The sequence below is a fragment of the Lycium barbarum genome, chromosome 9, assembly GCF_019175385.1.
Source record: "Lycium barbarum isolate Lr01 chromosome 9, ASM1917538v2, whole genome shotgun sequence".
Taxonomy (NCBI): domain Eukaryota; kingdom Viridiplantae; phylum Streptophyta; class Magnoliopsida; order Solanales; family Solanaceae; genus Lycium; species Lycium barbarum.
In genome coordinates this window covers 119,695,691-119,719,561 of record NC_083345.1, presented here as the reverse complement: position 1 = coordinate 119,719,561, position 23,871 = coordinate 119,695,691, and the positions used below count along the sequence as shown (strand labels likewise).

The window sequence follows — 23,871 nt, the reverse complement described above, 5'->3', positions numbered from 1 at the left end:
GTGAAGGCGTACTCAACATCGAGGTTTTTTCTAATACAAAGGAGTGATGTTTAGGTAGATAAATATAGAAGGGAAAATAACCTAACAATACCTATTTAAGACTCTATATTACAAAATATGAGAATACTTTTCCTTATTTACGAAACATATCAATAAAATTACAAAGTATACCAGATTTAGGCTTAATGGGATACCCACGATTTTAGGCTTTTTTTAAGGAAGAAAATCTGATTTTAAATGTGGACTTTATTCTAGGATAGTTACCATTCAACTTCTTCTTCTTTTTAAAAATATTTCTCTCCCCTCCCGTATGATAGACACCATTTTCATACCTAAAATCCATCTTCTCTCCTAGTATAAATTTTCAAACTAATATTACAAAGTATTTTTTATTACTAACTTGTGTATTAATTGTATATAAAAATTGATTTGCATCGTCTATATATGATCATTGTGTGTTTTGAAAATCTATATAAATTATATAAACTGTAGTTTTAAAAAATGTTGAAAACATATATACTTTCTCATAATCTATACATACTTTGATCAGGTTTTATACAATTTATATGTACTTTACCATAATCACAATATACATACAACTTTTATACATATTTCATACGTAGAAATTACAACGAATTTATACATATTGCATACAACAATTAATATATATTTATTTTCTGTGTATGAACTTTGTATGGAATCTGGTTTATATCAATTACAAGTTTATTATGCATACTTTTCTCAAAATTTATACATATTTTAATTAGATTTTATACAATTTATATGTACTTTATAATAATCAAAATACACATACAATTTTTATACATATTTCATATATAAAAATTATAAGAATCTATACAGTTATTCATATTGCATACGAAAATTATACATATATGTTTTTTGGTGTTTGAACTTTTTACATAAAAATTACCGATTATAATGGACTTTTTGAGTAAAAGTTGGAGAAAATTAGGTAACAATATCTCTTAATTTTGAATGGTGAGAGAAAAGTGAATGAAAAAAGGAAGAAAAAGTTGGAGAAAATCAGGGAAATATATCTCTAAATTTTGAATGGAGAGAGAAATGTGGATAAAATAAGTAAAACAATTTCCTTACCTTATTTAATGTGTTTTATTTGGTTCTTTTTAATTTACCTAATTCGTATAGATTTTGTAACAAGTCTATCGATATATTTTGTTAATTGAAAAATATCGTCATGTTATGTAAATATACCCTCTTATCATGTACATATATGTATTTTGCCCTTAATAGAATAATAGATAGTTAAAGGTATAAAACTCCCGAAAAGGTTATAATTTAGGAGTGCTTTTGACCATTAACTTTTTCAATAAGTTAGTCCCTATACTTGTTCCAACTAAATACCTCTGTTTGGTAAAAATACACATAATAAATCCACAGGAGGAAGAAAGAATCATACCGTAGCTTTTATCAGAAAAGTGAAAGACCATAGAAATACAGCATCATCAGTCTTTACAACCACTATACAAAACTTGGCTCCTTTAATATTTTCTCAGAGCTTAAGAAGTACTCAAAAAAGAGACTAAAGAATGAAAATACAAAGCAAGTAATTATACATATCTTCCACAAGTCACCTTCTGCAAAATTGACAAACAGTCATAATATGACCTACTCTGTCGATGCGTCAGGTTCCAGCTTTGGTACAACAGCAGATGACAGTTCTATATGACAAATGCGTGCAGCGCCTATAAGCGGCTCTGGCAACTCATCAGGGGTGTTGCCCTAGTCGAAAATTTCCAAAACATCATTCGTTGTGACATATACAAACACTTAATAAGAAGTTATATCTTGTATACAAATTTCTCTCACAAATAGTGTATACTTGGTAAACTTATTATTAGTAAGGAAAATTAATCAACTATGAACCATGAACATACATAGAAACATGGACTATCAACAAAAGTAGTCTTCCTACTGTACCTACCAAAAGTTCAGCTTCGAATCTTAGAATTCATAACTATTAGATAATCCTTCTTAGTCTAAACAATTGTTGCTTTCATTCTTATATGTATGTCCATATTATACAGAAAGTTCCAAAAATTCCCGATGAAATGTACTTTTAGATTATCTGTCCATTTTTAATTAATTCAATGAAATCTTATAGATAATGGTCTCTATCTGTATACCTGTACAACAAAAGCCATGTCAACGACTAGTGATGTAATTACGCCAATGACAAGCCCCATTACTCCATTTGCCACAGTGGAAGAACCAACATCGACGTCAATCTACATAATAAAAGAAACACAAGAATCAAATATGACACCTTAATTCTCTGATCTGTATTATGGAGTTGTGTCTCTATGTAGATAACTGCCAGTGTTAGAGAAATTGCATTTTATGATATTGAACCAAGATGGGCTTATATTGTTACACTCCATAATAATCCGTGCTACTATATTAAAATAAGAAAGAATGAGTTAAGAAGGTTCAAGGAAAGTTAATCGAGTTAGTAAGAATATCGTTATATATATGGTTTTCTTAAGTATCCCAAGGTGACACGGTTACCTAAAGGATTTGAAATCACGCTATGAGTATGTATATGAGGTAATGCGAGTGACCTTTTAAAAGTATTTGATATTATTAGTAACGATATAGAGGATGGACAAAAGATATGAATATACTTTTGCGATTGGAGTTTCGTCGAAGCTTTGTGAGTTCTCTAGTTATGTTTAAGGTTATTGTGATTCTCCGGACCCTTCGAGATGCGTATATGGATTTTTATGGATGTATATAAGTGTGTATACATATGTATAAGAGGTTACATGAGGTTGGGAGAGGACTAGAAGTTAAACGAAATGAATCGGAACAACCTCAGAAAAATCTCGGACCCGATTTTAGCCTATATTGTAGGAGGCATATCTTCTAGTATATAATGAGTTTTAAGGTGTTTCAAAAGGCTAAAATTAAGTTCATCGAGTCTAGTTTACAACGCAACAAACCGCTCGTCCAAATAATATCGGGATAAGGAGATATGGACGATGCAAGTTGGATTATTAAGTGGGGATTAAGACTTAAATGTATACAAATTTTGCACTAGTGGCCGTGTGGGCCCCACTACCACATGACAAAATCAGATTTTTGCCATACTTTAATGGGGGAAACGTTCAAGACAATATTGGGCAGAAAAATGGTCTATTTTGTTTACCAAAGTTGCATGCCACAACTCACTTCCCAATCCCACAAAGTGAACAAAAATCTGCCCATTATTTTAAAGCCATGTTTGGCCGTGTAGAATAATGAAATGGTCAAAGATTCTTGACCCAAGTTAGTGTGGTACACATGGCCAAAACATGGGGGGAATACATAATGTGAAAAATCTGATTCACAATCAACTCACAAGTTCATTTCAACACTTACAAACTAAGAACACTTAGAGAGAGAAGGGAGCTCTCGGCCAAGAACTAGCCGAGAGTGAGGTCCAAAAATTTGCTCCAAAATTTCAGTCTTCTCCATCTAATTTACTCCTCATCTAGTGTATAAGAAGGTGTGTTAGTTGTTTAAGAGAAACAAGAAAGTGAAGCACCCAAATAGAGTTGAAAATTCGTTCAAGGGAAGCACAAGATTGAAAGGTAAGAATGTTTGTTGTTTCTTGTGTTGCATGATGATGTATAGTTCATACATGTTGTTGTTGGATGGTGGTTATAGTTGAAGTAGAGAGTGAGCCGTGTGAGAGGTGAGTTTATGACTGATTTAATTGTGCATGTATTGTTAGTGAATTGAATATGTATCAACATATGTAAATGAACAAAGATTGTGGGAGTTTGGTTGTGATGTTGCATGTTGGCTATTGGACTGTTTTTGCTCGAAATTAAAATGAATCATGTGTTGAAGATTCTGATGAAGTCATGCTTAATCTTGTTGAACATGTATTGGAAATGAATTGAATGCATTGTAGTTGGATAAACGAATGAAAATCATGAAGTTGGAGTAGTTGTGATGAAACCGGGTAGGGGGCTGTTTTGGACGAATTCATGGACTGTTTTGGGCTATAATTTGATTGTTGTTGTTGTGGACATTGTAGTGTATTGTATGCATGTTTAATATGTAAATTAAGGTGTTCAAGAAACGAATTATGTTGAGGGGTAAGGGCAGTCCAAAAACCGTGGACAGTTTTAGGGATTAGAAGTGAAATTGTGTGTGTTGAATGTTGGTTTTTGTTGCAAACGTGTAGTGAATGTAAAATGCCATGATTCAAGTTAAAACTGAACTGATTGTGGGCTGTTGTAAGAGTGAAGATGATGCTAAAACAGTTCCAAGATTTCATGAAGGTAAAGTCATGAAAAGTGTTGTGTTGTTGCAAGTTAAAAATTGGAAAATTGCTAAGTAAGAATGGAAATGATGTGTGTGTTGGGTTGCCCTGTGTATGAGACTGTTTTGGGTGGTGTAGGGACTGCCCAAGTTCCCTAAGTCATGCTTAAACAAGTTTTGATCAATATATGAAAGAACGACTAGCCATGTTAGCTTGTAACGCTAGTTGGGTTAAATGCGAACGAAACGTCGTTTAATTGTTAGAAAGGAGTTGTGAATGTCACAATACGTGTTGAATGCCCTTGTAGACTAATTGTAGTTCTTCACATCTTGATATAGGATAAGTGTTTTTGGGCAGCAAGTACAAGTTAGAATACAACTAAACGCAAAAGGTATGTAAAGCCTATTCCTTCTTTCTTTTGGCATGTCCTAGACGTAAGTATGAAACGATATGAACCTTGGGGTAAATTCTATTCTCTAGTTCCATGCATGACTTATGATTCTATATTTCCTTAATGCTATTGTCACAAGCCTACTATATGATTGACTAATGAATGATGTATAGAAGTTCCTACTCTTAAAGAATTGCACAACTAGAGACATACTTGACTTTCACAAGCTATACCATGTTGAAGCGATATACGTACATGAAATCTGAAACGTTTCTTGTAATAGTTTGTATGAGACTTAAGATGAACTGAATATGAATATTATTTTTACACTTTAGAGCTGGTTAGTTGCTTATCCACTGAGTCTCAAAAAGATGAATTGCATATATGTGGTTGCTATTTATTCTGCTCGTGCTTACCGCTATATCCTTCACTGAGTCCCGGGCCAGGACACGTTCTCGTGCGCATATTTACTATATTAATCACCGAGTCCCTCACTAAAGGGCCGGGACACGTTATATATCTATGTATATGATGATATGATGACATGATGATATGGAGATGGTGGCCAGGAGGGCATATTCCCTATTACCGAGTCCCTTATTAAAGGGCCGGGACACGTCTATGTTTATGTTTATGATGCTATGATTTTAATTACCGAGTCCCTCATTAAAGGGCCGGGACACGTTATATATGTTATATACAGAATGATTTTGCAACTTTGATTACAAAACTCTATAACGATATTGATATGAGAATGATACAGATGAAATATGTCCAAAGGCAAGTTTTATGAATTTCTGATTGCTGCATTGGGTCCTACATACTTTGTCTCCTTATGAGTCTATTACTACATTTCATGCTTTACATGCTCAGTACATATTCCGTACTGACCCCCTTTCTTCGGGGGGCTGCGTTCATGCCCGCAGGTACAGACGCTCGTTTCGGAGATCCGCCAGCTTAGGACACTATTTCGGCTATTTTGGACTGCTCCTTTGTTCCGGAGCTAGCTTGTGGTATAACTCCCTTATGTTGTATTCGTAGGTGTTTATTTGGGTATGGCGGGGCCCTGTCCCGCCACATAATACGGTCATTACTCTTAGAGGTCTGTGGACATCGGTGTGGGTCTGTTTGTAGTTGTTGATGCGTTTTATGTCTATGACTTATGTTTGGGGCGTACCCATTCGTAATGGCAGCCTTGTCGGCTCGCACATGTATATGTTGTTCTGTTGGCCCTGTGTGGCCTTTGTTGGAATTTGCTGTGTACAGGGTTATTTTGGATAGTCCGAAAAACAAAGGAAACTCTGCCGAAATTTTCTTTGAAAATCTTATAAATTTGAAACACCGCCTTGTCGGCTTCTGTTATATACCTGGATGTGTTTGATATAATCTAAGGCAGCGTTTGATATTTGTGTCAGTATAAGTCATCTGTTTGCCGCCCGGATTTGTGATTGTGTTCGGGTGCCCAATTCGGGCACTTGTCACGGCCCACGGGGTTGGGTCGTGACAGAAGTGGTATCAAAGCGGTCAAATCCTCGGAGTGTCCACAGACTGTGTCTAGTAGAATCTTGTTTATCGATGTGTTGTGCACCACGTTTATAAACAGGAAGCTACAGGACATTTAGGGTGTTTCCTTTCTTGAAATCTTAGATCGTGCGATAGAGCTGTGCTATTAGGATGACTCTGTTCTGATCAGTTGTTGTGTTTTTCTTTCAGTGATGCCTCCGAAAAAGGCAACGGCTGCCCAGAAGAAAAAGGCGGTGGTAGGAGAGACTAGCCGGGCTCGAAAGGGTACTCGGACCCTTGCTCAGATAATGCGTGATATTGCGCCCCGGCCAACAGACTCTGCTACGTCATCATCATCAGAGGAGTCTGGAGCACCAGCCGCTGCCATTAGGGATCAAGGGACGGCTTCACCATTGACTCCAGAAGCTCCAGCGCCCGAGCCTCCAGCTCCTCAGCCAGGGGCGGAGGATAGGACATTGAGGGAGGCTGTACAGTTATTGACTACTTTGGTAGCGGGACAGGTTCGCAGACGCGGGCAGAGAGATTATGATGATGATGACAGGCGTGATAGCCTGAGGGTTCGTGATTTTCTGACATGCCGTCCCCCAGAGTTTTTCGGGTCTAAGCCCGAGGAGGACCCCCACGACTTCATTCGGGGAGTGCGGCGCTCATTGGATTTGGTCAGGGCTTCAGAGACCGAGTCCGTTGAGTTAGCCTCGCACAGATTACGAGATGTTGCTGCCAATTGGTATGAGTCTTGGGAGCTGTCCAGAGGTGAGAGGGCTTCCCCAGCTACTTGGGATGAGTTTGTGACTGCTTTTCTCCGCCACTTTCTGCCCCCGGAGTTACGGCGGGCACGGGTTGATAAATTTTTACAGTTGCGGCAGAACGGCCGGAGTGTTCGCGAGTATAACCTGGAGTTTGATTCTTTGGCTCGATATGCCCCTGCTATAGTAGCGGATATGGCTGACCGTATGCACCGGTATGTGATAGGATTGGACCGCTACTTGATTGACGGTTGCATGGCGATGGCGTCACAGACAGATATGGATATCGCCCGGTTACAGGCCCATGCCCAGGGTATGGAGGACCGATACAGGGCCGATTATGCTGGTAGGGATCAGTCGGGCAGAGATCGTGATAGGAGACCGCCCAAGCGGGCCAGGTCAGCTGGGTATTTTGGTGAGTTTCGGGGCGGGCAACCCCAACAGCAGCATAATAGCTACCCTTCTCAGCCGGCACAGAGTGAACCTCCACGATTCACTGGTAGGAGGTTTGATAGCACAGGGTATTCGGAAGCTGGTCAAAGCTCCATGACTTCAGGTTTCCAGATGCACAGGGATTCAGGCCAGGCGAGGCCATCTATACCACAGTGCCCTCGATGTGGCAGGCGCCATCTGGGGGAATGCCGCCGCATTACTGGTGCTTGTTTCTCTTGCGGACGTCAAGGCCATACTATGAGGGAGTGTCGATTTGGGGGTGGTGCAGGTGGTGCAGCTCAGCCTACGGGATCAGTTGCTGGTTCTTCTTCTTCAGTTGCCATGCGTCCTATGGGACAAGGTATTCCGATACCAGCAGGCCGTGGCAGAGGCCGTGGAGGGGCTTCCAGTTCTGGCGGTCCTTCAAACCGCTTATATGCTTTAGCTAGCAGACAGGATCAGGAGGCGTCGCCAAATGTGGTCACAGGTATACTATCGATTTTCTCCCGAGATGTATATGCATTGATAGACCCAGGATCCACACTGTCATATATTCACCCTTTGTTGTAAAAAAAAAAAAAAAAAAAAAAAAAAAAAAAAAAAAAAAAAAAAAAAAAAAAAAAAAAAAAAAAAAATATATATATATATAGGGATAAATTATGACGAGCTTATAGTAAAAGGAGTAGTAGTATGATTAAGATGAGAGTACGGAGGAAAATGAATTGTGACGGATGTGAATGTATTGGTAAGACAGGCTGTGAGGTAGTGAAGGATAAGATTTACTAGGAAGGGTAAAAGGTTAAGTATGCTTATACAACACTAATGTAACATTCGAGGACGAATGTTCCTAAGGGGGGAAGAATGTTACACTCCATAATAATCCGTGCTACTATATTAAAATAAGAAAGAATGAGTTAAGAAGGTTCAAGGAAAGTTAATCGAGTTAGTAAGAATATCGTTATATATATGGTTTTCTTAAGTATCCCAAGGTGACACGGTTACCTAAAGGATTTGAAATCACGCTATGAGTATGTATATGAGGTAATGCGAGTGACCTTTTAAAAGTATTTGATATTATTAGTAACGATATAGAGGATGGACAAAAGATATGAATATACTTTTGCGATTGGAGTTTCGTCGAAGCTTTGTGAGTTCTCTAGTTATGTTTAAGGTTATTGTGATTCTCCGGACCCTTCGAGATGCGTATATGGATTTTTATGGATGTATATAAGTGTGTATACATATGTATAAGAGGTTACATGAGGTTGGGAGAGGACTAGAAGTTAAACGAAATGAATCGGAACAACCTCAGAAAAATCTCGGACCCGATTTTAGCCTATATTGTAGGAGGCATATCTTCTAGTATATAATGAGTTTTAAGGTGTTTCAAAAGGCTAAAATTAAGTTCATCGAGTCTAGTTTACAACGCAACAAACCGCTCGTCCAAATAATATCGGGATAAGGAGATATGGACGATGCAAGTTGGATTATTAAGTGGGGATTAAGACTTAAATGTATACAAATTTTGCACTAGTGGCCGTGTGGGCCCCACTACCACATGACAAAATCAGATTTTTGCCATACTTTAATGGGGGAAACGTTCAAGACAATATTGGGCAGAAAAATGGTCTATTTTGTTTACCAAAGTTGCATGCCACAACTCACTTCCCAATCCCACAAAGTGAACAAAAATCTGCCCATTATTTTAAAGCCATGTTTGGCCGTGTAGAATAATGAAATGGTCAAAGATTCTTGACCCAAGTTAGTGTGGTACACATGGCCAAAACATGGGGGGAATACATAATGTGAAAAATCTGATTCACAATCAACTCACAAGTTCATTTCAACACTTACAAACTAAGAACACTTAGAGAGAGAAGGGAGCTCTCGGCCAAGAACTAGCCGAGAGTGAGGTCCAAAAATTTGCTCCAAAATTTCAGTCTTCTCCATCTAATTTACTCCTCATCTAGTGTATAAGAAGGTGTGTTAGTTGTTTAAGAGAAACAAGAAAGTGAAGCACCCAAATAGAGTTGAAAATTCGTTCAAGGGAAGCACAAGATTGAAAGGTAAGAATGTTTGTTGTTTCTTGTGTTGCATGATGATGTATAGTTCATACATGTTGTTGTTGGATGGTGGTTATAGTTGAAGTAGAGAGTGAGCCGTGTGAGAGGTGAGTTTATGACTGATTTAATTGTGCATGTATTGTTAGTGAATTGAATATGTATCAACATATGTAAATGAACAAAGATTGTGGGAGTTTGGTTGTGATGTTGCATGTTGGCTATTGGACTGTTTTTGCTCGAAATTAAAATGAATCATGTGTTGAAGATTCTGATGAAGTCATGCTTAATCTTGTTGAACATGTATTGGAAATGAATTGAATGCATTGTAGTTGGATAAACGAATGAAAATCATGAAGTTGGAGTAGTTGTGATGAAACCGGGTAGGGGGCTGTTTTGGACGAATTCATGGACTGTTTTGGGCTATAATTTGATTGTTGTTGTTGTGGACATTGTAGTGTATTGTATGCATGTTTAATATGTAAATTAAGGTGTTCAAGAAACGAATTATGTTGAGGGGTAAGGGCAGTCCAAAAACCGTGGACAGTTTTAGGGATTAGAAGTGAAATTGTGTGTGTTGAATGTTGGTTTTTGTTGCAAACGTGTAGTGAATGTAAAATGCCATGATTCAAGTTAAAACTGAACTGATTGTGGGCTGTTGTAAGAGTGAAGATGATGCTAAAACAGTTCCAAGATTTCATGAAGGTAAAGTCATGAAAAGTGTTGTGTTGTTGCAAGTTAAAAATTGGAAAATTGCTAAGTAAGAATGGAAATGATGTGTGTGTTGGGTTGCCCTGTGTATGAGACTGTTTTGGGTGGTGTAGGGACTGCCCAAGTTCCCTAAGTCATGCTTAAACAAGTTTTGATCAATATATGAAAGAACGACTAGCCATGTTAGCTTGTAACGCTAGTTGGGTTAAATGCGAACGAAACGTCGTTTAATTGTTAGAAAGGAGTTGTGAATGTCACAATACGTGTTGAATGCCCTTGTAGACTAATTGTAGTTCTTCACATCTTGATATAGGATAAGTGTTTTTGGGCAGCAAGTACAAGTTAGAATACAACTAAACGCAAAAGGTATGTAAAGCCTATTCCTTCTTTCTTTTGGCATGTCCTAGACGTAAGTATGAAACGATATGAACCTTGGGGTAAATTCTATTCTCTAGTTCCATGCATGACTTATGATTCTATATTTCCTTAATGCTATTGTCACAAGCCTACTATATGATTGACTAATGAATGATGTATAGAAGTTCCTACTCTTAAAGAATTGCACAACTAGAGACATACTTGACTTTCACAAGCTATACCATGTTGAAGCGATATACGTACATGAAATCTGAAACGTTTCTTGTAATAGTTTGTATGAGACTTAAGATGAACTGAATATGAATATTATTTTTACACTTTAGAGCTGGTTAGTTGCTTATCCACTGAGTCTCAAAAAGATGAATTGCATATATGTGGTTGCTATTTATTCTGCTCGTGCTTACCGCTATATCCTTCACTGAGTCCCGGGCCAGGACACGTTCTCGTGCGCATATTTACTATATTAATCACCGAGTCCCTCACTAAAGGGCCGGGACACGTTATATATCTATGTATATGATGATATGATGACATGATGATATGGAGATGGTGGCCAGGAGGGCATATTCCCTATTACCGAGTCCCTTATTAAAGGGCCGGGACACGTCTATGTTTATGTTTATGATGCTATGATTTTAATTACCGAGTCCCTCATTAAAGGGCCGGGACACGTTATATATGTTATATACAGAATGATTTTGCAACTTTGATTACAAAACTCTATAACGATATTGATATGAGAATGATACAGATGAAATATGTCCAAAGGCAAGTTTTATGAATTTCTGATTGCTGCATTGGGTCCTACATACTTTGTCTCCTTATGAGTCTATTACTACATTTCATGCTTTACATGCTCAGTACATATTCCGTACTGACCCCCTTTCTTCGGGGGGCTGCGTTCATGCCCGCAGGTACAGACGCTCGTTTCGGAGATCCGCCAGCTTAGGACACTATTTCGGCTATTTTGGACTGCTCCTTTGTTCCGGAGCTAGCTTGTGGTATAACTCCCTTATGTTGTATTCGTAGGTGTTTATTTGGGTATGGCGGGGCCCTGTCCCGCCACATAATACGGTCATTACTCTTAGAGGTCTGTGGACATCGGTGTGGGTCTGTTTGTAGTTGTTGATGCGTTTTATGTCTATGACTTATGTTTGGGGCGTACCCATTCGTAATGGCAGCCTTGTCGGCTCGCACATGTATATGTTGTTCTGTTGGCCCTGTGTGGCCTTTGTTGGAATTTGCTGTGTACAGGGTTATTTTGGATAGTCCGAAAAACAAAGGAAACTCTGCCGAAATTTTCTTTGAAAATCTTATAAATTTGAAACACCGCCTTGTCGGCTTCTGTTATATACCTGGATGTGTTTGATATAATCTAAGGCAGCGTTTGATATTTGTGTCAGTATAAGTCATCTGTTTGCCGCCCGGATTTGTGATTGTGTTCGGGTGCCCAATTCGGGCACTTGTCACGGCCCACGGGGTTGGGTCGTGACATATATGGAGCGACATGGACAATGAGGATTTATATAGCTGACCCCAACTTGCATGGGATTGAGGCATGGTGGTTGTTGTTCATATTGTGTTTCTATGTGCTTTTCTCAAAAGGGAAAAGGATATCAGTCTTCACCTCCAAATACTTGGGACCGCGGATATAGTTGCAATCGACTGCCTTTCCTAGTAAACAGGGGGAACTTCCAACACTCTGACGCACAATCCACGAACCCTGCATGATACATGACAAATGGTAAATTCTACACAAAAGCAAACAGTCAGAGAGTTACTGAAGGAAGACAGATGACTATATAGTAGATGGTTACCACCAGTGGTTGAGCTAAGATTTTCACTAAGGAGATTCAAAAATAGAAAAAAGGTGAACACACTGAAAAGTTAAGGGGATTCAATATCTACTATATACACATAAATAATAATTTTGACTCTGTATGTACTGTGTAATTTTTAGGTGAAGGGGGTTCGGATGATAGAGATGTGCATTTGTGTTTGTTCATAATATAACTGTTGTCTAATTAACACTGTAAAAGAAAGTGTTCTTTGAGATAGTTTAAAGAAATAAAAGCTACCTTTGGCACGGACGGGATTAGCTTCATTCTACTATTCCGGAACTCATCATCTCCATCAACAAACCGTTGCAAGAGCGAACCAGGTATCAACTTTTTCATGACAAAATAGAAAATCATGCTGTAGTGTGTCGATCCAGGTACCTTCAGAGCACAAAATGTTAGCTACTTATTTCTTCCTTTAGGACTTGAAACATTTTTTAATCAAGAAATTCAAAGCAGGGGTAGAATAAACTTACTTGCAAATTTATAACCAAAGTAAATAGTCCTTTTTCTGAAGCAACCTAAAAAGATGTATAAAGACAAGTGAAAACATGGACACCATTTAATCACTAGAAAATAAGACCTTATAATTATCTCTCCTATCAAGTCAGAAACTAGTGCTGCTTTTGTCCCGTTTTGCGTGGCACTTTCCTTTTCAGTTTGTCACAAAAAGAACGATATTTTCTATATTTAGAAAAAGTTTATCTCATTTTACTGTTAATGAGATAATTTAAAGCCACACAATTGTTTATGCTTTATCTTAGACTACAAGTTTCAAAAGTCTATCGGTCTTTCTTAAAATTTCGTGTTCAGTCAAACATCGTCACATAAAGCAGGACGGAGGGAGTAATATGACATTCCCCTGAAACTAATCAACTGTATTATTACCTGTGCCGCACAACCAGGGCGCCTACCGACATGATCCATTCGTTTAGTATCCTTGAACCAGTCGACCGCGACAAGATCCATGAGAGGTTTACCAGCTGAAACCTTCATTGACAATTTTCAAAGTGATATCAGACCAAATGACATAGACCACCCACCTAAAACCAATGTTGCTTGGACTCTCCAAAAATGCTTCCGCACCAATGTCGGATCCTCCAAAAATGCACTAATTTTGGAGGATCCGACATTCACTTGATGATATTTTTGAAGAGTCCGAGCAACATAGCCTAAAACCAAGGGCATATCGAAGAAACAAGAGATAAGGACCTTTGTTTTGTCACTGCAAAAATTCTTTCCACGAACTCTGAAGTTATTTCCATCAGATATTGTCCAGCAGTCACGGCCATTATCACTGTCATCATGTCGGAGATTACCCGAAAAAGTGGACAAATCAATATGCTCCAGAGGTTCTTCTTCAAGGGCTTCATGAGTATGAAAAAGATTTTCAGTAAAGAAATCGTGAAACACCAATAACAAACACTTAAGTACACACTAGCAAATAAAACTATGGTCCAACACATACCAGTTTTAATTGTTTCGTGTTCAAGGCCGGGTGATGATACCTACAAGGAGGAGTCCAAGCACATGCTCAGAAGGATATGATGATAATATAATAGGAAAAAGTTATATAGTTCATACCTCTTGATCAGTGCCTTGAAAATCTTCATCCTCGTCAGAGTACTCGTCCATCATTGATGCTGCATTTCTATTTGCAGCACGTATTTGGTCTAAAGATGGAGTACGATGATGAGACTGTTTTTGGCTCTTCTTAGAAGAGATGGACGGTGAGGTCATATTAACCATAACTGGAATTCTTGGAGCAGCTGCCCTCTCATCGGTTTGAGAAAAGTATTCGCGAAGTCCTACCATAGGATTGTTTAAACGTTAGTTCCACATTGAGTTTTGATTGATGAATCATCGTGAAAGAAGGCATTAGGTTGGGAATTCGAGTCCCTAAGGGGAACAAAAACGTTACCAGATCAAACAAAAACAGGTGACCATACTAACTTAGTTATTGATATGAAATGGATCTTGAGCTTAACTTAATACCGAAAGCTAATCTTGAAGAATGCCCAAGACTATACAAGGAGTCGAATTTCCTTTCCCACAGCCGATGTGGGACGCTACACCCCTTCATGCTCAGGACTGGCGCGTGAACAATATAAGATAGGGGCCCAACATCGGGTAAACAATAAATTGGAACGGGCCTGGCTCTGATACAATGATAAATTGTGTGACCATCTCAACTAGAAGCTTAAGCTGTTAGAGAGATCACACTTTTATTTACTTAATTATATTCTCAACAGTTAATATCTTTTCCCTCCTTGCTTTGCTATTAGTCACTTTAACAATAAAACAGGACCAAATAGCCACTAAATACAGCCACTGTTTCACATACAAAACAAAGCAGAAGCTTCCTCTGAAGTCACAACATGTAGTTACAATAAATGGATCGTTCGATGAGAAGTCAATGCAAACATAAAAGTACGACATAACAAGCTTGACGATTGTTTATGAGGAACGTGACTTTAGCTTAAACATAAGAAGAGAGTGTACCTGCAACGCTGTTTAACATCTGAAACAGACAATGTTGCTGAAATGACGGCACGAAGCCCACACCCCACCCTTTCAAATCTATCTGCATAAGTTGCTGCACTTGAGTTCTTGGCCTCCCATTACGCGGTTTGAGGGGTGAAATATTGAATCCACCGCCTGTCCACGCAAAAGATTGATTGGTTTGTGGAATGTAAAATGCATTCAGTAAAGGCATAAAGGAAAACAGAAGCTACGTACTCTCAATATGTGCTCGAACATATCCAGCTAGCGGACCACAATTCTTATGCTCCCTAGAACGAAATAACACAACTGCAACCATAATATGATAAACCGAGTAGAATTTTAGATAGACAAAGAGAAAAAATATTTGACAAGAATTAACACGAATCCATTGTTATACTTACCGTAACTGCCATCATCATTTCGACGCCAATATCGCACATAACAAAGATCACGAGGCCAAATAAACCTGCACAGCATACAATGACATCTCAACTAAATTTTGCTTATGGAGCTATTTAACCAACTAAAACAAAAGTCAAATGATAACTATAATATAGTTCAGATAAACATTTAGGCATTTACAGCAAAGAAAATCTATGACTAGGAAGAAATATATACCTCGGAAACCAGTCGAGTTGAAGTCTGTGATAGAGTATTGCTGTGTGTCCATCTACCTCCTCAACCAAACTACCATACTGGAAGCTACAATCCCACCTGTTACGCCAAAAAACAAAGTTTCTCGTTCAATTAAGTATTATGATGGAAAAGTAAAGCGCCTACGGTTAGAGTCGGAGCTAGAGGGGTGGAAAGGGCAAGGGAGAATCACACTGTATACTGTATATAAAAGATTATTTTTTTTGTATATATAGATGTCGAACCCCCCTTGGTGAAAATTCTGCCCCTACCACTGCCTACGGTGGACAAAACTTACTCAAAACGTGTTGCATCCATGCTCATCACAAGCTCAAATATTTCTTCACAAGTAGCCTCCACGACGCCAACTGCCTTCATAGCTCTACTACAACCCTTTGGCTACAAGAAGATCAAGAAAACTCATCATGCGAATACCTTGAAGCAACCTACTTCTCTAAATTAGGCTAAGCTTATAACAGAATAGCTATGTTGCTCGGACTACTCTTCAAAGTTCTGTTGGGTATGTGTCGGATTCTCAAAACGCTATGTATTTTTGGAGGATCCGGCATGGGAGAAGCAACATTCTTGGGGGGTTCGAGCAACATAGCAGAAAAAAGTATAGGAATGAGCTCATACTAGTAAATCAACATTGAGAAGCTCCTCAAAAATGCGAAGGCCTGCAGCAACCCATTAGTGGAGAAATATTGTCAATAGTAGTCCAGGAAAATGTTCCTAATTGCATATTCTACAGCTTAAAATCCTAACAGTTGCTACCACAGAGGAAACAAAAAGAAGAAATATTGTGAATTAGACTGACCGTTTTGGCAGTAAAGCAAGCGCCTATACTTCGGGTTTGCCAAATCCGACTCTGATTCCTTTGTCCAGTCGACCACCGACTCGGGAGGACCTATCACTAAACATACAATAATTACATCTTGAAACGTGTCTTAACATGTATAGACAGCATATAAGCACAAGGTAAATTGTCAACCAGTTCCAATTGTGGATCCCCGCATCATGTTCGGTTGAGAATCATCTTCATCTTCAGCAGCACTAAACCTACAAATTGGGAAAAAAAGAACATCGCATTTGTGAAAGCTGGAGTGGCTAAGTCAAATGCTTGTACCTATCATGAAAATTTCCACCATCTGCACTGTTTAGACTATATGAAAGCCAATGTGTATCGTCCATCATACTTGATATGCTTGAGGTAATTTTCACTATATCATCCAGCAATATTAGTAGGCGTTTGGACATAAACAATGTGATATTTGAACTATTTGAGAAAAAGTTGAAAATGGGTATTTGGAAGTTGTTGTGTTTGGACATCAGTTAACATGTAAAAAGGTAGAAACTTTGTGAGTGGAAAAAAATTCACTTGAAAAAACTTGAAACGTATAGGCATTTGGACACAACAATGTGATATTTGAAAAAAAGTAGTATTTGAGATAAGTTGAAAAGGTGTATTTGGGAGTTGAAGTTGTGTTTAGACATCAGTTAACACGAAAAAAATAGAGTTTTGTGAGTGCAAAAAGATTCACTTGAAAAACTGGTTAAAACCACATTTTCAAACTTGAAGCCTATCGTCAAAAACAATCAAATAATAAGTCCAATGTATAACCAAACACTGTTTTGAAAAGAAAAAAGGGGAAAAAAATCATGTCCAAAGGGGCCCTATGTGTAGAATTAAGCCGTTCTACTCTTTGATGGTGAAGAACATACTTTACTCTCTTGCAAATCTTTCCTTTATGCAACCACAAAGATAAATTTAAAAACCACACCAAGTATTGCAGAGGCTAGTAAGGAAGAGTTACAGATCATGGATAAAAATGGAATTACGACAGAGAACCAAACCGAGAGCAAGTTCAATGCACTAATTTTTTTATAGTTCAAGTGGAAAAGCAAATACTTACGGACTTTCCTGATCTGAAGCAGTCCTCCCAGTGCTCTCCGTCCCAGATTTGAAATCGTTGTATTTGTTACGATTACCACCTTGTGCTTCTTGATGCTGCATAGCAGTTAACATGTTACTATCTCCACTGGTTACTAGGCACGAGGAGGGAAGAAGAGAATAATAACGAAATATTTGCAAACACAGGAAAAAACCTGGTCAATCACGGATTCGATTTTTTCTTTCCAAATTAGTGCCTCCTGAATGTTGAAAGCTGCCATCTGGAAGAACATAGTGACTCAGATGAATAATCTTTTCTCTCACAAAACAGAAGCACGGAGCAGGCAGCAAAAAGCAGTCCAGACCAAACTAGCAATCAACCAACCAACATGCAGCAAGTGTGACAGTCTAGTGGGGCGCTAGGATTTTCATTAATGGGATTCAAAATATAAAGAAGTAAACGCACAAAGAAACTAAGTCGATTCAACATCCACTATATATATAGTGTGCTTTGCCTGGAAGCAACAAGCAATCGGAATTTTCTCACTTGATACTAAGTTCACCAATGCACTAAATGTTTGCCAAAACAATGAATATATCCAAATGTGTGTACTAATCTCCCAAAAGGACAACTAATTATTGGTCCAGCCAATGAAATTCATATGTAAAATCCAAACCACTAACATGTAAAAGAAAACTTGAACTTGTTGAAAATTTGCACTTTCATAGTTAAAAGTCTTCCAGAAACTATGAGAAAGTGCCTCTAGTGTCAACGTTTACACCGTACATCTATTTTTCTTTCACTTGTCTTTATACGAGGTAAATTATATCGATTTGATGGGGAAACCTCCATGCAAATTTGTTTAAAATTCCCTTCTATGGACAAAAGTCTCAAGACTACAAAGGACTAGGTTTCCAAGATAACAAGAATGCATCTGAAAACTTCTGAATACATGTTAAGGTGGTTAAGAAAAATTTTGGGGCAAGAGAACAGATAAGAATGAATAAAGAAGATCGCATACCGTGATTTGATCATACTTCTCTTTCATGTTGTAAACCGATAAGACGTAAACCATCTGAAAATTGTAAAGAGTTCATAACATCAGTTTCTTAATAGAGCTAAAAAATGTTAAATGAATACTCATCAAGCTTATCTCGTTGCACATTGAAAAACATTTATGTAAGATATTACTTCAAATTCTCTCAATAAAGTTTCTATTTACTTGATAAGATAGCTGATATCAACAGTAAGAAGAACTCACTTGTCCATGATGTGTCTTCAAGCCTCGGTCCTCCACCCGAAAATTACCATCAATTTGAAGTGTCTTGATTGGAGTCTAACAATCATAGTAACATCACAGGTTTAAGGGCTTTAAAATTACTCTATCCGAATATTGTATGCTTGGAATGACGGAATTTCTTCAAATTCAAATTCAGAGATATAATAACATGCACAAACAAACAAAAAATTGAAATGCAAGTAAATTAAACTCACAGCATTGCCCTGAGGCTTCGTCTTGAAGTAGGCCAACAAACGAGTCTCGAGAACAAAATAACGCATATGAAGGAACGATTTCCCTATCTTCCTCCTCCCGTACCTCACCATCCATCCCTCATGCACCACCACCTTCGACATGGTTCCTACCTTTTCCTACGTACGTCTCTACTAAAATGTTGTTGATCCTCACAATTCACGAATTATACTGCACCAATACAAACGCAAAAGCGTTTTCTTTAAATGTAGTGTAATACGAAAGCTCCGGTATACAAGAGATATACAAAGAAGCATAGAATCGAAGGGAAGATATAACTCTATACAGAAGACCTCAATCTTCTATACATATAGTAACATCATGAGTGCACACAAAAGACATCAAAATCAGGAGGCTGTTATTTCTTCACATATGCACAAAATTACGCACTTTTGTTCGCTATTTCTTCCCATCCATACAATCCAATACGAACATACAAGTTTTTTTAATCAAATAAAGTGTGTTTTATTGCTACTATAGGAAAGCTCTGGTATACAAGAGGTATATACAACAAAATAGAGAATCTACAAGAAGATATAATTCTATACGAAAGACATCCAATCTTCTATACACATAGTAACATCATGAGTGCATAAAAAAGACATTAAATCATGAGGCTAGTTCTTCATATGTAAGAAATTAAGCTCGTTTGCTTCAAAATCTCTCATACTACTCTCCATCCATATATACTATATCCAATACGAACATACAAATAAAAAATCTAACTTACAGAAAACCTGAAAATCTTGTTAAAATTTTTTTGAAAAAGCTCAGAGTCAAATACATAGCCGATGAACATTTATGCAACTATATCCATTATCTTTTCGATACTGTAAACACAAAAAGAGAAAAACAAAAACTTATACGAAAGACACCCAGTCATCTATGCAGATAGTAACTTCAAGGTTGCATTCACTAAAACACATGAGGCCATTAATTAAGCTCTTTCGCTTCTAAAGCTTTCTTGTTTTTCTCCATCCATACTATCCCATAACGAACATACACTATATTTTTAGAAAATCATCCAAAAAGCTCAGAGTGAAATACTTAGTTGAAGAACATTACACGACTATATCCATTATATTTCAATAATTCAAACGAACAACAAAAGAAAACACGTTCTTCCATACATATCCTCGAACTAGCTCCCAAGAACGCAACCACATGCATGCCTTTGTGAATTATAACAAGAATGCAAAAATATATGGTGAATATATATGTAGAAACTTAAGTACTTTCGTTTCGAAAGCTCTTCTATTTCTCTCCATCCATACTATGCTATAACGAAATACATTATCTTTTTAGAAAATCATCCAAAAAATCTCAAAGTGGAATACTTACTTGAAGAACATTACAAGACCATATCCATTATATTTCAATAACTCAAACGCCAACAAAAGAAAACTAGATTATCTTCCATACATGTCCTAGTACGAGCTCCCAAGAACGTAACCACAAGCATGCATGTGTGAAATATAACAAGAGTGCAAAAATATGTGATGAATATATGTATGTATAGGTATTGCAAGGGTAAAGGGGTAGGAGTGGCTTCTAGTGGGGGGTCTATAGAACTTAAAACCGTACAAACAGAGGCTTGCATCATTTGTGCCATCAAATTACCGGGAAAATGGTCGGTGAATAATATGAGTGAACTGTGGCCACTAAATTCAATAACAAGTTCGTTTGTCTTTTAATTTATTTATTTTTCAAAACAAAGTCCTCCTTTTTAATTTATTTTGCATTTTTTTAACAAAATGACAACAAATTTTAGTATTTTTGAGGCCCTGCCCATATTTCCCTTTTTGTTCTTCTACTTTCTCTTTTCCTTTTTCGTTGTTCACGTGCTCGCTGATATGGCTTCTAAATTACACGTGTCAGCTTACCAAGAGCGGAGCCTCTATTGTAGTTAGAATATGGTAGAATTCCCTAACTTCCGTTCAAGTTATGTATTTGTGTTAAAAAATTATTTAATATGTACGAATAATTTGTCCAGAACCCATAGAGCGAAAGACAAACTTCTGATTCAGAACTTCTAAGTAGGCGTTTGTCCACTTCATATGAACCATGATTTCATATTTTGAATTCAAATCAGCATTTATTTATGCAATTTGCATGAAATTTCAACTTCAACTTTTTATCATGATTTCAAATCTCAAATTCTCCAAAAAAATATGATTTGAGATTTCAAATCATGATTTCAAATTATTTTAAAAGTAAAACTTGACTCATAAGTTTATATTTTGTAAAAAATTAAAGATCATAAGTTGATAGATATTTTTACTAACCATTTATATCAAATATATAAAAAGATCTCCAAGTTGGTAGTATAATTATAACAAATTTATTGAACTGAAGTTCGATCAATAGATGTAGTATTTCTTTGTTATGAATTATGATTCGCTCAAAACTTCAAATCATCCGGATTTCAAATGATTTCATATCATGTCCAAACGAAGCCTGAATTAAAAATCTTGGTTTCACCCTGACAGCTTATTTGAAGATGGTGAATACTAACTAGTATTTCGTCTGCTGAATTGGAAAATCTGGATAAATATGATACATTTAGGGTGTGTTTGGTACGGAGGAAAATGTTTTCCTAAAAAGTACATTTTTGGAAAATAAGTGAATTTCTACTTATTTTCTCATGTTCAGTTGGATAGTGGAAAACAAGTGAATTTATTACTTATTTTTGCATATTCGATTGGTTGATAAAATTTTTTTTTGGGGAAAATACCACCCATGCCCCACCATCCCATACCACAGCAACCCCCACACCTTACCCCACCACCCACCACCCTCCACCACCCACCCCGACCCTCCAACGCACTTTATCTTCACCCACCCCTAACCTACACACCACCCACCCAACCGCACGGCTCTATCCAACCCTCCCACCTACCCACCCCTTCCCAAATTCTCTATTTCATATATTTTATTTTACTTTTATAAAAAATGGGAATTTTTTTCTTATCCACCCCACACCAAATTTAACCACGCAAACTTTCTATTTTTAAGGTAAAATTAAATATAATGTAGAAAATTCGGGAGGGGTAAGGGGTAAGGGGAGGGGGGGTTTAGGGCGTGTAGAAAATCAAAAAAGAAAAAAATTTCAAAAAACAATTTTTTTTTGGAGGCAGTGGTGGGGTGTTGCTGGGGCGGGAGGGGGGGGGGTGTCGTAGAAAACTAAAATAAATAAACAACTTTTGTTTTTCTGAAAAAAGTTACTTTTTTGGTGGGGGTGGTGGGTGGCGTAGAAAACCAAAATAAAACAAAAACTTTTTCTTTTAAAAAAAATATTTTTTTTTGGAGTGGGTGTTGGGGTTTTGGGGGGGTGGGGTTGGGGGTTGTGAAGTGGGGAGTCGTAGAAAATTGAAAAAAAAAACTTTTCAAAAAAAAATTAATTTCTTTCTGGAGGGGGTGTTGGGGTGGGGGCGCGTATAAAAAACCAAACAAAAAAACTTTTTAAAACTTTTTTTAAGGGGGAGTGGGTGGGGTGGTGGAGGGTTGGGGGTGCATGGGGTTGTGGGAGTTGTTAGGGTTTAGGGGTTGGGGGTGGGTTGGGTGGTGCCACCACTGCGGCGGTAGGATGGTTGGTGAAATGCCAATTATGAACTTGTTTTTCCTACTTCGATTATGGAAGTCATTTTCCCCATTTTGAAGGAATTTGTTTTCCTATAGAAAATGTTTTCCAAATTTTTTGACCAAACGAACATGAAAAAATTGAAAAACATTTTCCTTCGTACCGAACCACCCTTAACGGCTGGGTCTTTCGATTTGTTCTGAACTTTTAAAGGAGGGTATGAATGAACAATTTCAAATTCACACACAAATTTGAACTTTTTTTTCTTTTTATATAAGAAAAAATATAGAATGATCCGTAACAATCATGAAATGCATGTGGTATATATTACAACAACAAAAAAAAATTCAGTGTAATGTGTGTGGTGTTTTTTTTTTTTCCATTACTGATGAACTCAAAATTTTCGGAGTTTATACTATAGTTTATCTATCTCTTAGGCTTTATTTATATGAATATTAAGGTTAAATTGGTTGTTATGAACTTATACTGTGCATTTGGTGTTAAGAATGATCTGACGCAAAATAAAGATTGGATGAGGCATAAAGTGGATTAAGGGCGTGTTTGGTATGAATTTTTTCATTTTTGGTTGGTCAAAATTATTACGCTCCTAGAGTGGTTTAGGACGTGATTAACACCAAAATATACTAGCCGTTTAATGAACCATTTTCTAGTTGATTAAAGATACTACTGAGCTTAGCATATCAATAAAAACTCAAGCACATTGTGCTATAGTTTCGCTTGTCAAAATTTCAAACTTTAGCATCGTATGCTGAACCTTTTCATGTTTCAGTAAAAGTCCATAACGATTGCTATTTTTAAAGATAGGCTCGAAATGGCCAATAAATAGTATCCTGCTTGTTAGTCTTTACAAAAAAACATTTAGAGGGAAAAAAAACTAAAAAAATCAAACAGTAGCAAGTCCTCTCCCCTCCCAACGATGTATCTGGAGCACAAAACTAACCCGAATTATAATCCGTTTCAACCCAACTCCAAAATGGATGTATAGCCGTTATAAGCTCACACCCCATCAATTTAAAAAAAAAAAAAAAAAAAAAAATCTGAAAATTCTCTCATATTTTCACAAGCATTCACTAAAGAAATTTAAAAAAACCCCGTTAACGCTCTAATACTTCTCTAAAAAATTCTCAAATTTCTCTGCTAAGTTGAGGTGTAAGATGTCAATTAATTTTCATGTAACCAATCATTTCTTTCATAATCCTCAATTGGATGTTTTATCAACGATTTCCATGTTAGCTTATCCGAACACGAGCATGAATGCTTTGAATGGTTGCAATTATCACGTTAGAAATTCATTATGAAAGCTCTATTTTCCTTACTTCAGTTTACGTGACACACTTT

At 37.2% G+C, this 23,871-nt stretch overlaps 2 protein-coding genes across 10 annotated transcripts; one reads left to right on the top strand and one right to left on the bottom strand.

The window, feature by feature from the left end:
* Nucleotides 1–1,427: 1,427 nt before the first annotated feature.
* Nucleotides 1,428–20,457, bottom strand: LOC132609664 (protein ENHANCED DISEASE RESISTANCE 2-like). The gene is made up of 23 exons (XM_060323747.1): nucleotides 20,274–20,457; nucleotides 18,896–19,103; nucleotides 18,663–18,737; nucleotides 18,423–18,476; nucleotides 17,616–17,681; nucleotides 17,423–17,517; nucleotides 16,501–16,568; nucleotides 16,327–16,422; nucleotides 16,146–16,186; nucleotides 15,808–15,908; nucleotides 15,495–15,590; nucleotides 15,278–15,342; nucleotides 15,111–15,182; nucleotides 14,874–15,029; nucleotides 13,956–14,179; nucleotides 13,840–13,879; nucleotides 13,584–13,738; nucleotides 13,260–13,361; nucleotides 12,848–12,892; nucleotides 12,612–12,752; nucleotides 12,161–12,256; nucleotides 2,166–2,267; nucleotides 1,428–1,761 (listed from the first exon to the last, which is right to left on the bottom strand). Exons 2-23 carry the CDS (start codon nucleotides 19,034–19,036, stop codon nucleotides 1,648–1,650), a joined length of 2,145 nt encoding a protein of 714 aa, XP_060179730.1. The 5' UTR covers nucleotides 19,037–19,103; nucleotides 20,274–20,457; the 3' UTR covers nucleotides 1,428–1,647.
* LOC132609665 (uncharacterized) lies at nucleotides 2,415–11,862 on the top strand. 9 transcript variants are annotated; one of them, XR_009570916.1, is made up of 3 exons: nucleotides 2,415–9,450; nucleotides 10,469–10,521; nucleotides 11,448–11,862. XR_009570916.1 is itself a non-coding variant. In XM_060323751.1 (3 exons), the coding sequence occupies exon 3, from the start codon at nucleotides 6,398–6,400 to the stop codon at nucleotides 7,952–7,954; it is 1,557 nt and encodes a 518-aa protein (XP_060179734.1). In that variant the 5' UTR covers nucleotides 2,415–3,611; nucleotides 4,630–4,682; nucleotides 5,609–6,397; the 3' UTR covers nucleotides 7,955–11,862. The 9 variants fall into 9 exon arrangements, 6 of the variants coding, with proteins under 6 accessions (XP_060179734.1, XP_060179735.1, XP_060179733.1 ...); XM_060323751.1 differs by having other exon boundaries at nucleotides 2,415–3,611; nucleotides 4,630–4,682; nucleotides 5,609–11,862; XM_060323752.1 differs by having other exon boundaries at nucleotides 2,415–4,682; nucleotides 5,609–5,695; nucleotides 6,396–11,862.
* Nucleotides 20,458–23,871: the final 3,414 nt, after the last annotated feature.